This window comes from Oncorhynchus kisutch, linkage group LG14, assembly GCF_002021735.2.
Source record: "Oncorhynchus kisutch isolate 150728-3 linkage group LG14, Okis_V2, whole genome shotgun sequence".
NCBI classification, from domain to species: domain Eukaryota; kingdom Metazoa; phylum Chordata; class Actinopteri; order Salmoniformes; family Salmonidae; genus Oncorhynchus; species Oncorhynchus kisutch.
This window is the reverse complement of record NC_034187.2, coordinates 3741802-3755381: the sequence shown is the minus strand read 5'-3', so window position 1 is coordinate 3755381 and position 13580 is coordinate 3741802. Positions and strand designations below refer to the sequence as shown.

The 13580-nt window shown below is 44.8% G+C and overlaps 1 protein-coding gene across 1 annotated transcript in view; it reads right to left on the bottom strand.

Annotated features, from left to right (window-relative positions):
- LOC109885320 (polypeptide N-acetylgalactosaminyltransferase 16-like) overlaps positions 1 to 13580 on the bottom strand; it is an 89121-nt gene that overhangs the window by 47946 nt on the left and 27595 nt on the right. The window contains exons 2-4 of the mRNA XM_031787655.1: positions 5245 to 5432; positions 4592 to 4690; positions 1592 to 1659 (exon numbers count right to left, since the gene is read on the bottom strand). Of these exons, the coding sequence (XP_031643515.1) occupies positions 1592 to 1659; positions 4592 to 4690; positions 5245 to 5432 (355 nt within the window). The remainder of the gene's footprint in view (positions 1 to 1591; positions 1660 to 4591; positions 4691 to 5244; positions 5433 to 13580) is intronic.

Genomic DNA, 13580 nt, shown 5'->3' with positions numbered 1-13580 from the left:
ACATAGTCCGCCGCCCCTTGTCTTACCAGATGCCGCTGTTCTATCCTGCCGGTACATCGTATAACCAGCCAGCTGTATGTTGATATTGTCGTCATTTATCCACGACTCCGTGAAGCATAAGATGTTACAGTTTTTAATGTCCCGTTGGTAGTTTAATCTTCCACGTAACTCAACGATTTTATTGTTTAAAGATTTAATTGGGGTTCGGCGGATGCCAGGAGAACTCTACTTACCCAAATTCATAGTGCCTACTTATTTTCCACCATAATTTGAAAATAAATTCATAAAAAATCCTACAATGTGATTTTCTGGATTTTTTTTTCTTCTAATTTTGTCTGTCATAGTTGAAGTGTACCTATGATGAAAATTACAGGCCTCTCATCTTTTTAAGTGGGAGAACTTGCACAATTGGTGGCTGACTAAATACTTTTTTTGCCCCACTGGATGTATATATGTATGTTTGTGTACTTTTTACCCATTTTTCTCCCCAATTTCCTGATAGCCAATTGGTAGTTACAGTCTTGTCCCATCGCTGCAACTCCCCTACAGACTCAGGAGAGGCGAAGGACAAGATCCCTGCCAAGCTACACTGATTCTTGACACACTGCTCACTTAACCCGGATGCCAGCCGTACCAATGTGTCAGAGGAAACACCGTCCAGCTGGCGACCGAGGTCAGCTTGCAGGCACCCGGCACGCCACAAGGAGTCGCTAGAGCATGATGGGACAAGGACATCCTGGCCAGCCACGGGCTGCTGCACTACTCAGGAGGCGAAGGGCAACCTTAGCACTACAGCATACAATGACATTCTAGACGATTCTGTGCTTCCAACTTTGTGGCAACAGTTTGAGGAAGTTCCTTTCCTGTTTCAGCATGACAACGCCCCCGTGCACTAAGCGAGGTCCATACAGAAATGGTTTGTCGAGATCCGTGTGGAAGAACTTGACTGCCTGCACAGAGCCCTGACCTCAACCCCATCAAACACCTTTCGTATGAATTGGAAAGCCAACTACTAACCAGGCCTAATCGTCCCAAATCAGTGCCCAACCTTCTTAATGCTCTTGTGGCTGAATGGAAGCAAGTCCCCACAGCAATGATCCAACATCTAGTGGAAAGCCTATCCATGAAGAGTGGAGGCTGTTATAGCAGCAAAGGGGGACCAACTCCATATTAATGCACATGACTTCGGAATGAGATGTTCGACGAGCAGGTGTCCACATACTTTTGGTCATGTAGTGTACATTCCTGGACGAAGTCTCTCTCCTGCTATCTAAATCCTTCAACATGTTTTTATGATCTACCCTCTCAAGGTCTCCCTGTATGCCTGTCCCCATCTCACAATCTCTCTTCATGCATTTCTCTGTGTTCTGACAGACCAAATACAGCAGGTGGAGACAGAGAGAACTTCCTAGGTCAATGTGAATAACCTCATAAAGTAGAAGAACCTCATAAATAACCTCATAGAGACTGAAAGGGAACCGATAGGGACCTCACATAGAGCAGAGTTACTGTCAGAGACTCATGCTGGGAGCCGTGTAAGGACCAGAGACTATTTATACAGGAGAACTGAGAAAAAGCAGGGAGGCCTCACGATCAGTACTGAAGTCATCTATCAGGATGATCTCCTGGATCAGAGAGGGAGGGCTCCTCAACAGGACACTGGGAGAGAGAGAGAGAGAGAGAGAGAGACAGAGACAGAGACAGAGACACAGAGAGAGAGAGAGAGAGAGAGAGAGAGAGAGAGAGAGAGAGAGAGAGAGAGAGAAGACAGAGACAGAGACAGAGACAGAGACAGAGACACAGAGAGAGAGACAGAGAAACAGAGAGAGAGAGAGAGAGACAGAGAGACAGAGAGAGAGGGATAGGGAGAGAGAGAGAGAGTGATGGAAAGTGGTGTTGGGGGTAAAACATACGACATTATAAAATCCATGTACACAAACAACAAGTGTGCGGTTAAAATTGGCAAAAAACACACACATTTCTTCACACAGGGTCGTGGGGTTAGACAGGGATGCAGCTTAAGCCCCACCCTCTTCAACATATATATCAACGAATTGGCGAGGGCACTAGAAAAGTCTGCAGCACCCGGCCTCCCCCTGCTAGAATCCGAAGTCAAATGTCTGCTGTTTGCTGATGATCTGGTGCTTCTGTCACCAACCAAGGAGGGCCTACAGCAGCACCTAGATCTTATGCACAGATTCTGTCAGACCTGGGCCCTGACAGTAAATCTCAGTAAGACCAAAATAATGGTGTTCCAAAAAAGGTCCAGTCACCAGGACCACAAATACAAATTCCATCTAGACACTGTTGCCCTAGAGCACACAAAAAACTATACATACCTTGGCCTAAACATCAGCACCACAGGTAACTTCCACAAAGCTGTGAACGATCTGAGAGACAAGGCAAGAAGGGCATTCTATGCCATCAAAAGAAACATAAATTTCAACATACCAATTAGGATCTGGCTAAAAATACTTGAATCAGTCATAGAGCCCATTGCCCTTTATGGTTGTGAGGTCTGGGGTCCGCTCACCAACCAAGACTTCACAAAATGGGACAAACACCAAATTGAGACTCTGCACGCAGAATTCTGCAAAAATATCCTCCGTGTACAACGTAGAACACCAAATAATGCATGCAGAGCAGAATTAGGCCGATACCCACTAATTATCAAAATCCAGAAAAGAGCTGTTAAATTCTACAACCACCTAAAAGGAAGCGATTCACAAACCTTCCATAACAAAGCCATCACCTACAGAGAGATGAACCTGGAGAAGAGTCCCCTAAGCAAGCTGGTCCTGGGGCTCTGTTCACAAACACAAACACACACTACAGAGCCCCAGGACAGCAGCACAATTAGACCCAACCAAATCATGAGAAAACAAAAAGATAACTACTTAACACATTGGAAAGAATTAACAAAAAACAGAGCAAACTAGAATGCTATTTGGCCCTACACAGAGAGTACACAGCGGCAGAATACCTGACCACTGTGACTGACCCAAAATTAAGGAAAGCCTTGACTATGTACAGACTCAGTGAGCATAGCCTTGCTATTGAGAAAGGCCGCCGTAGGCAGACATGGCTCTCAAGAGAAGACAGGCTATGTGCTCACTGCCCACAAAATGAGGTGGAAACTGAGCTGCACTTCCTAACCTCCTGCCCAATGTATGACCATATTAGAGAGACATATTTCCCTCAGATTACACAGATCCACAAAGAATTCGAAAACAAATCCAATTTTGAAAAACTCCCATATCTACTGGGTGAAATTCCACAGTGTGCCATCACAGCAGCAAGATTTGTGACCTGTTGCCACGAGAAAAGGGCAACCAGTGAAGAACAAACACCATTGTAAATACAACCCATATTTATGCTTATTTATTTTATCTTGTGTCCTTTAGCCATTTGTACATTGTTAGAACACTGTATATATATATAATATGACATTTGTAATGTCTTTACTGTTTTGAAACTTCTGTATGTGTAATGTTTACTGTTAATTTTTGTTGTTTTTCACTTTATATATTCACTTTGTATGTTGTCTACCTCACTTGCTTTGGCAATGTTAACACGTTTCCCATGCCAATAAAGCCCTTGAATTGAATTGAATTGAGAGAGAGAGAGAGACAGAGACAGAGAGAGACAGAGACAGAGAGACAGAGAGGGAGAGAGAGAGAGAGAGACAGAGACAGAGACACAGAGAGCGAGAGAGAGGGAGAGAGAGAGAGACAGAGAGAGAGAGACAGAGAGAGAGAGACAGAGAAAGAGAGAGACAGAGAGAGAGAGACAGAGAGAGAGACAGAGAGAGAGACAGAGACAGAGACACAGAGAGAGAGACACAGAGAGAGAGACATAGACAGAGACACAGAGAGAGACAGACAGAGACACAGAGAGAGAGAGAGGGAGAGAGACAGAGAGAGAGAGAGACAGAGAGAGAGAGACAGAGAGAGAGAGACAGAGAGAGACAGAGAGAGAGAGAGACAGAGAGACAGAGAGAGAGAGAGAGAGAGAGAGAGAGAGAGAGGGAGAGGGAGAGGGAGAGGGAGAGAGAGAGACAGAGACACAGAGAGAGAGAGAGAGAGAGAGAGAGAGAGAGAAGACAGAGACAGATACACAGAGAGAGAGAGAGGGAGAGAGAGAGAGAAGACAGCATTAAGCACTAAATATAAGATGGTAAATTCTTAACTCTTTATTGTGTGAGAAATACAATAGTACTTTACTTTCTGATGGTGCGTAGCAGGCTGGAGTGTGTTCTTTGTGTTTACAGCAGTGTTCTATAGCAGTGTTCTAGTGTTCTACAGCAGTGTTCTAGTGTTCTATAGCAGTGTTCTAGTGTTCTATAGCAGTGTTCTAGTGTTTTACAGCAGTGTTCTAGTGTTTTACAGCAGTGTTCTAGTGTTTTACAGTAGTGTTCTAGTGTTTTACAGTAGTGTTCTAGTGTTCTATAGCAGTGTTCTAGTGTTCTATAACAGTGTTCTAGTGTTTTACAGTAGTGTTCTAGTGTTCTACAGCAGTGTTCTAGTGTTGTACAGCAGTGTTCTAGTGTTCTACAGCAGTGTTCTAGTGTTCTGTAGCAGTGGATCCTTACCTTTTGATGGTTCGTAGCAGGGTGGAGCGAGCCTCATTGTTGAAGGTGATGATGATGCTCGTAGGAGGAAGATTAGCGTCATAATTCACGGAGGCACACCTACAAACAAAAATAAGCAACATTGTTTTAAAGTATTCACAACTCCTGTGCATTGAACAGGCAGTTAATCTACTGTTCCTAGGCCGTCATTGAAAATAAGAATTTGTTCTTAACTGACTTGCCTGGTTAAATAAAGGTAAAATTTTTAATAAAATAAAAATAAAAATTGTGTACTGTACACCCCACTCACTATAAAACCCAGGGAGTGTTTGCTATCATAACAGCAAAGGACATGTGATATCATGCCAGCCCAAGGATGATGGTTGAAGGTGCAGACATTGCATGATGTGCTCTCTTTATGAGAGTGTCTTTTCGGGTCGAGCCGTGTGTCTCTGATGGCCCGCTCTGAGCCCAGGCGGTCTGTGTGTAGTCACCTGTAGTGTCGTGTGTCTCTGATGACCCCCTCTGAGCCCAGGCGGTCTGTGTGTAGTCACCTGTAGTGCCGTGTGTCTCTGATGGCCCGCTAGGAGCCCAGGCGGTCTGTGTGTAGTCACCTGTAGTGCCGTGTGTCTCTGATGGCCCGCTCTGAGCCCAGGCGGTCTGTGTGTAGTCACCTATAGTGCCGTGTGTCTCTGATGACCCGCTCGGAGCCGAGTCGGTCGCTCTCGGCCAGGTTGAAGGCGTGGTCCCTGTAGGGGTCGTCTCCGGCCTTCAGCTGTTTCTCCAACAGGTACGCCTTCTCATCGAAACTACCTATGAGCTGACCCTGCTGCTGCTGCTCCGCCCACGGAGACAGGGTCATCTGCAGGGGGGCAGAACAAAACACAGAGGTCAGGAGTCAGAGGTCAAAACTCAGGAAGTATAGGTAAACAAGAAAGATGGGTTACGAGTTAGAAGATGGATGTCAACACTCTGATGTCATCTTTGTCTCTCACACAGTTGATGGTGACCTTATCAACCTCATTTGAAAAGCTTAGATACTGTACCACCTGATCCATAATCTGAGACACCCAGTTAGTGATCTCTATAATGACTGAGATGTTATCTGGTCTGAGACACCCAGTTAGTGATCTCTACAATGACTGAGATGTTATCTGGTGTGAGACACCCAGTTAGTGATCTCTAGAATGACTAATGTTATCTGGTCTGAGACACCCAGTTAGTGATCTCCAGAATGACTAATTTTATCTGGTCTGAGACACCCAGTTAGTGATCTCTAGAATGACTGAGATATTATCTGGTCTGAGACGCCCAGTTAGTGATCTCTAGAATGACTGAGATGTTATCTGGTCTGAGACACCCAGTTAGTGATCTCTAGAATGACAGATGTTATCTGGTCTGAGACACCCAGAGCCGGTGTAGTAGGATTCAATCTTAGTCCTGTATTGACGCTTTGCCTGTTTGATGGTTCGTCGGAGGGCATAGCGGGATTTCTTATAAGCGTCCGGATTAGTGTCCTGCTCCTTAAAGACGGCAGCTCTAGCCTTTAGCTTGGTGCGGATGTTGCATGTAATCCATGACTTCTGGTTGGGATATGTACGTATGGTCACAGTAGGGATGACGTTGTCACTGCACTTATTAATGAAGCCAGTGACTGATGTGGTTAACTCCTCAATGCCATTGGATGATCAGATGGCATCCCGGAACATATTCCAGTCTGTGTTAGCAAAACAGTCCTGTAGCTTAGCATCCACTTCATCGTACTACCTACCTTGTAAGAGGGAATCTGGAGGATAGAGTTATGGTCAGATTTGCCAAATGGAGGGCGAGCTTTGTACGCGTCTCTAAGTGTGGAGTCTAGGTGGTCAGAATCTTTTTCTCTCTGGTTGCACATTTGACATGCTGGTAGAAATGATGTAAAATTGATTTAATTTTTCGCTGCATTAAAGTCCCCGGCCACTAGGAGCGCCACCTCTGGATGAGCATTTTCTTTTTTCCTTATGATCTTATACAGCTCGTTGAGTGGGGGTCTTAGTGCCAGCATCGGTTTGTGGTGGTAAATAGACAACTATGAAGATGAAAACTCCATTGGTAAAATAGTGTGGTCTAGAGCTTATCATAAGGTACTCTACCTCAGGCGAGCAAAAAACTTGAGACTTCCTTAAAAATGAATTAGCATAACGCAGCGGACATAAATATCCCTAGAAAATGTTCCTATTCATAAAAATCACAAATGAAATATATTGAGACACAGCTCAGCCTTTTGTCAATCACACTGTCATCTCAGAATTTCAAAATATGCTTTACAGCCAACGCTAGACAAGCATTTGTGTAAGTTTATCATAGCCTAGCATAGCATTATGCCCTGCTAGCAGCAGGCAACATTTTCACAAAATAAGAAAAGCAATCAAATTAAATCATTTACCTTTGAAGAACTTCGGATGTTTTCACTCAGGAGACTCCCAGTTAGATAGCAAATGTTCCTTTTTTCCAAAAAGATTATTTTTGTAGGCGAAATAGCTCCCGTTTGTTCTTCACGTTTGGCTGAGAAATCGACCGGAAAATGCGGTCACTACAACGCCAAACTTTTTTCCAAATTAGCTCCATAATATCGACAGAAACATGGCAAACGTTGTTTAGAATCAATCCTCAAGGTGTTTTTCACATATCTATTCGATAATATATCCGTCGGGACAATTGGTTTCTCATTAGAAGCGATTGGAATAATGGCTACCTCAGTACTTTACGCAAGATTTTCTGCGGGAGCCATCATGTGACCACTTGCTCAATGTGGTCCCTTACGGCTATTCTTCAACATAAATGTGTAAAAAGACGTCACAATGCTGCAGACACCTTGGTGAATACGTAGAAAACGTAAGCTCATTCGTAGCTCATTCACAGCCATATAAGGAGTCATTGGCATGCAGTGCTTTCAAAATATGGGGCACTTCCTGATTGGATTTTTATCCGGGTTTCGCCTGTAACATCAGTTCTGTTGCACTCACAGACAATATATTTGCAGTTTTGGAAACGTTAGAGTGTTTTCTATCCCGAGCTGTCAATTATATGCATAGTCGAGCATCTTGTCGTGACAAAATATCCCGTTTAAAACGGGAACGTTTTTTATCCAAAAATGAAAATACTGTCCCCTAGTTACAAAAGGTTAATATTAGAGATCACAGCACCAACTATTGTTGACAAAGAGACACCCACCACCACCACCACCCCTGATCTTACCGCAGTCAGCTGTTCTGTCCTGCCGATGGAAAACCCAGCTAACTGTATATTATCCACACAGCCACGACTCGCTGAAACGTAAGATATAACACTTTTTAGTGTCCCGTTGGTCTCGAACAGAGCTCATCCAGTTTATTCTCCAGTAAATACACATTTGTCAGTAGAACGGAGGGTAAAGGCAGTCTCACCAGGCATCCGGATCTTTGCCCTCTGTAACGGCGACTCCTCTTCATACGAATAAACGGGTATTTGGGCCTGGTCCGGGAAGAGCAGTTTATCCTTCGCACCCGACTCATTAAGGAAAAAAAAATCCTTGTCCAGTTCGAGGTGAGTAATCGCTGTTCTGATGTCCTAAAAGCTATTTTCAGTCATAGGAAACGATGGTGGAAACATTATGTGCCAAAAAAAAACGTTTTTGAAAAAAACCCAGCAAAAAATCTAATAAAAAATAGCACGATTGGTCAGGAGCCCTCCGGCGCCATGTTTTTCCTTGAGTGATGTTTAAAATGTTCGCTCTTGGATGGATATAAACAACAACATACATAGTGTACAAAACATCAAGAACACTTGCTCTTTCCATGACGTTGACTGACCGGGTGAAAGCTATGATCCTTTATGATGATGTCACTTGTTAAATCCACTTCAATCAGTGTAGATGAAGAGGAGGAGACAGGTGGTTAAAGAAGTTAAAGAAGGACTTTTAAGCTTTGAGACAATTGAGACATGGATTGTGTTCGTGTGCCATTCAGAGGGTGAATGGGCAGGACATTCATATTTATGTGTCTTTGAACGGGTTTGGTAGTAGGTGCCAGGCGTACCGGTTTGAGTTTGTCAAGAACTGGAATGCTGCTGGGTTTTTCACGATTAAACAGTTTCCCATGTGTAGCAAGAATGGTCCACCACCCAAAGGACATCCAGCCAACTTGACACAACTGTGGGAAGCATTGGAGTTGACATGGACCAGAATCCCTGTGGAACGCTTTCAAATGTTGTTGTGTTACAGATGGAATTTAAAATGGATTAAATAGCGACATTGAAATGTCTTTAGTCAATAAGTATTCAACCCCCCTTTGTTATGCCAAGCCTAAATATGTTCAGGAGTAAAAATGTGCTCAACAAGTCACATAATAAGTTGCATGGACTTACAGAATTACCTGTAAGGTCCCACAGTTGATCAGTTAATTTAATTTAGCCTGACACTGCAACACTTAGCAACCGGACGTGCAAGCCCACACGTGCACAAAGTTGTGGCAAAAACCCACATGACTGATTTAAAATGTTTCTCTAGCAGGATTCGAGTCTCTGCAGTAACTAGTAGTCAATCTAGCAGGATAAATGGTTTCTCTGGCAGGGTAAACGGTTTCTCTAGCAGGGTAAACGGTTTCTCTAGCAGGGTAAACGGTTTCTCTAGCAGGGTAAACGGTTTCTCTGGCAGGGTAAACGGTTTCTCTAGCAGGATAAACGGTTTCTCTGGCAGGGTAAACGGTTTCTCTGGCAGGGTAAACGGTTTCTCTAGCAAGGTAAACGGTTTCTCTAGCAGGGTAAACGGTTTCTCTAGCAGGGTAAACGGTTTCTCTAGCAGGGTAAACGGTTTCTCTAGCAGGGTAAACGGTTTCTCTAGCAGGGTAAACGGTTTCTCTAGCAGGGTAAACGGTTTCTCTAGCAGGGTAAACGGTTTCTCTAGCAGGATTCAAGTCTCTGTTGTAACTAATAGTCATTCCCAGTGGTATAGGACATACAGAGACCCATTCAGTCACAAACAAAGAGACAGACACGCAGCATTCTGATTCAATAAGCATCTACACATTCAGTCACATACAGCGTGGAGCAGGACCAGATATGGGAGGTTGAGCTCATGGAAAAATTCATATAATGTAGCGTTGCAAAGGAGATTGTTCCGCAGAGCAAACAAAAAAACAGTGCTGTAATGTAATTATGAGTTATGATAACATCACTGAATCGAATTTATTACCATGGTTACAGAACATAGAGAGAGAGAGAGAGAGAGAGAGAGAGAGACAGAGAGAGAGAGAGAGACAGAGAGAGAGAGAGAGACAGAGAGACAGAGAGAGACAGAGACAGAGAGACAGAGAGACAGAGAGAGACAGAGAGAGAGACAGAGAGACAGAGAGAGAGACAGAGAGAGAGACAGAGAGAGACAGAGAGAGAGAGAGACAGAGAGAGAGAGAGACAGAGAGAGAGACAGAGAGACAGAGAGAGAGAGACATAGAGAGCGAGAGAGAGACAGAGAGAGAGAGAGAGAGAGAGACAGAGAGAGACAGAGAGAGAGTATTCACTTTATATATTATCTACCTCACTTGCTTTGGCAATGTTAACACATGTTTCCCATGCCAATACAGCCCTTGAATTGAATTGAATTGAATTGAGAGACAGAGAGACAGAGAGAGAGAGAGAGACAGAGAGAGAGAGACAGACAGACAGACAGAGAGACAGACAGACAGACAGACAGACAGACAGACAGACAGACAGACAGACAGACAGACAGACAGACAGACAGACAGACAGACAGACAGACAGAGAAAGTAAGAGAGGAGAGTGGTTTAAGTGTTATATGTCCAACCCTTGTTTGTTTCTTGTGTTTAAATTGGACTAAAAAGGTCTAGCCTGGTTGCCATGGTATTGTGATTAGGGTCACATTACCTGGGAGAGGGCCAGGGTGAAAAACCATCTGAACACACACAACGTGACTACCACAGCTCTGAGAAACTCAGGGGGGGGTGAACCTTTCTGCTCTGAGCTCTAACTCTGTATAGAACACCACAGGCCAATGCTTTCATCAACTCAAACTTCATTCTTTTTTTGAGCAATTTGGAAGCCACAACAAAATGGCATCCTCAAAAATGAAAATGATGAAGTTATACACTACCGTCCAAAAGTTCGGGGTCACTTAGAAATGTCCTTGTTGTTGTTGTTTTTGAAAGAAAAACCCTGTTTTTGTCCATTAAAATAACATAAAATTGATCAGAAATACAGTGTAGACATTGTTAATGTTGTAAATGACTACTGTAGCTGGAAAACAACAGATTTCTTTTCAATGAAATATCTACATAGGCGTACAGTGGTCCATTATCAGCAACCATCACTCCTGTGTTCCAATGGCACGTTGTGTTAGCTAATCCAAGTTTATCGTTAGAAAACCCTTTTGAAATGATGTTAGCACAATTCGGGGAATTGAACCCTGGTCTTCGGTGGGGAGAGGGGTGATCTGTCCATGCTGGGGGGGGGGGGGGGGGGGTTACTGCTTGATCACGGGCTCTGCACAACTTACATTCACTTATTTTTTTTGGTCAATTTCAATTCACCATTGAATCTCTTTTTTTTGTGTTTTTTTTACAGTGTGGCTGTGTGGGTAAAAATGTAAACGAAATGTACGATCTTACTTCCTGTTTCTAATCTGTCAAAATAAAGCTTTAAAAGCAAAGGTGGAATTCCACCAAAAATATTCTCAATATATATTATCATCAATCAATACTTGGGCTAATAATAATTTGCATTTCCAAACCATTGATTGTATGAGAAACTGCTCTTAACTGCTAGGCTGCCTGCTCTTAACCGCCCGGCTGCCTGCTCTTAACCGCTAGGCTGCCTGCACTTAACCGCTAGGCTGCCTGCTCTTAACTGCTAGGCTGCCTGCTCTCAACTGCTAGGCTGCCTGCTCTTAACCGCTAGGCTGCCTGCTCTTAACCGCCCGGCTGCCTGCTCTTAACCGCTAGGCTGCATGCTCTTAACTGCCAGGCTGCCTGCTCTTAACTGCCCGGCTGCCTGCTCTTAACCGCCAGGCTGCCTGCTCTTAACCGCCCGGCTGCCTGCTCTTAACCGCTAGGCTGCCTGCTCTTAACCGCTAGGCTGCCTGCTCTTAACCGCTAGGCTGCATGCTCTTAACCGCCAGGCTGCCTGCTCTTAACCGCTAGGCTGCCTGCTCTTAACCGCTAGGCTGCCTGCTCTTAACCGCTAGGCTGCCTGCTCTTAACCGCTAGGCTGCCTGCTCTTAACCGCCAGGCTGCCTGCTCTTAACCGCTAGGCTGCCTGCTCTTAACCGCTAGGCTGCCTGCTCTTAACCGCTAGGCTGCCTGCTCTTAACCGCTAGGCTGTCTGCTCTTAACCGCTAGGCTGCCTGCTCTTAACCGCCCGACTGCCTGCTCTTAACCGCCAGGTTGCCTGTTCTTAACCGCCAGGTTGCCTGCTCTTAACCGCCAGGCTGCCTGCTCTTAACCGCCAGGCTGCCTGCTCTTAACCGCTAGGCTGCCTGCTCTTAACCGCTAGGCTGCCTGCTCTTAACCGCTAGGCTGCCTGCTCTTAACCGCCAGGCTGCCTGCTCTTAACCGCTAGGCTGCCTCCTCTTAACCGCTAGGCTGCCTGCTCTTAACCGCTAGGCTGCCTGCTCTTAACCTCTAGGCTGCATGCAGGCTGTGGGTGTTTCAGAGTACTACATTTCTGTTTTAAAACAAACATCAGATCTCAGTTTAGGTACAATACTCTACTTGGTTTCATTACACAATCATGGTGTTTTGAGACTCTATTTTAACAGTGCAGGCAAGGAGCCATGATGTGGCCAAGACATTACTCATCATGAGTGATGTCATGAACCCTGGTTGTGGAGGGCACCTGTTGCCATGGAAGTTATGGAACGACACAGAGAAAAAGGGGGAGAGAGCGAGACATGGGGAAAACCAGGCTCCTGTACCATGCTTTACTGAGATGCTCTCATGGAAAGTTTAGGGTTGGGTTAGGTGTTACGTTAGGGTTGGGGTTGGGCTAGGTGTTAGGTTTAGGTGTAGGGTTGGGTTAGGTGTTACGTTAGGGTTGGGTTAGGTGTTAGGTGTTAGGTTTAGGGTTAGGGTTGGGTTAGGTTTAGGGTTAGGTGTTACGTTAGGGTTGGGTTAGGTGTTAGGGTTAGGTTTAGGGTTGGGTTAGGTGTTAGGGTTACGGTTGGGTTAGGTGTTAGGTGTTAGGTTTAGGGTTGGGTTAGGTGTTGGGGTTGGGTTAGGTTTAGGGGTTAGGGTTACAGTTGGGTTAGGTGTTAGGGTTATTTATCATAGACATCCACAGCCAGAGGGCTAGGGTTAGGGTTAGGGTTATTTATCATAGACATCCATAGCCAGAGGGCTAGGGTTAGGGTTATTTATCATAGACATCCATAGCCAGAGGGCTAGGGTTAGGGTTATTTATCATAGACATCCATAGCCAGAGGGCTAGGGCTAGGGTTAGGGTTAGGGTTAGGGTTATTTATCATAGACATCCATAGCCAGAGGGCTAGGGTTAGGGTTAGGGCTAGGGTTAGGGTTAGAGTTAGGGGTTAGGGTTAGGGTTATTTATCATAGACATCCATAGCCAGAGGGCTAGGGTTAGGGTTAGGGCTAGGGTTAGGGTTAGGGGTTAGGGTTATTTATCATAGACATCCATAGCCAGAGGGCTAGGGTTAGGGTTATTTATCATAGACATCCATAGCCAGAGGGTTAGGGTTAGGGTTAGGGTTAGGGCTATTTATCATAGACATCCATAGCCAGAGGGCTAGGGTTAGGGTTAGGGTTAGGGTTATTTATCATAGACATCCATAGCCAGAGGGCTAGGGTTAGGGTTAGGGTTATTTATCATAGACATCCATAGCCAGAGGGCTAGGGTTAGGGTTAGGGTTAGGGTTATTTATCATAGACATCCATAGCCAGAGGGCTAGGGTTAGGGTTATTTATCATAGACATCCATAGCCAGAGGGTTAGGGTTAGGGTTATTTATCATAGACATCCATAGCCAG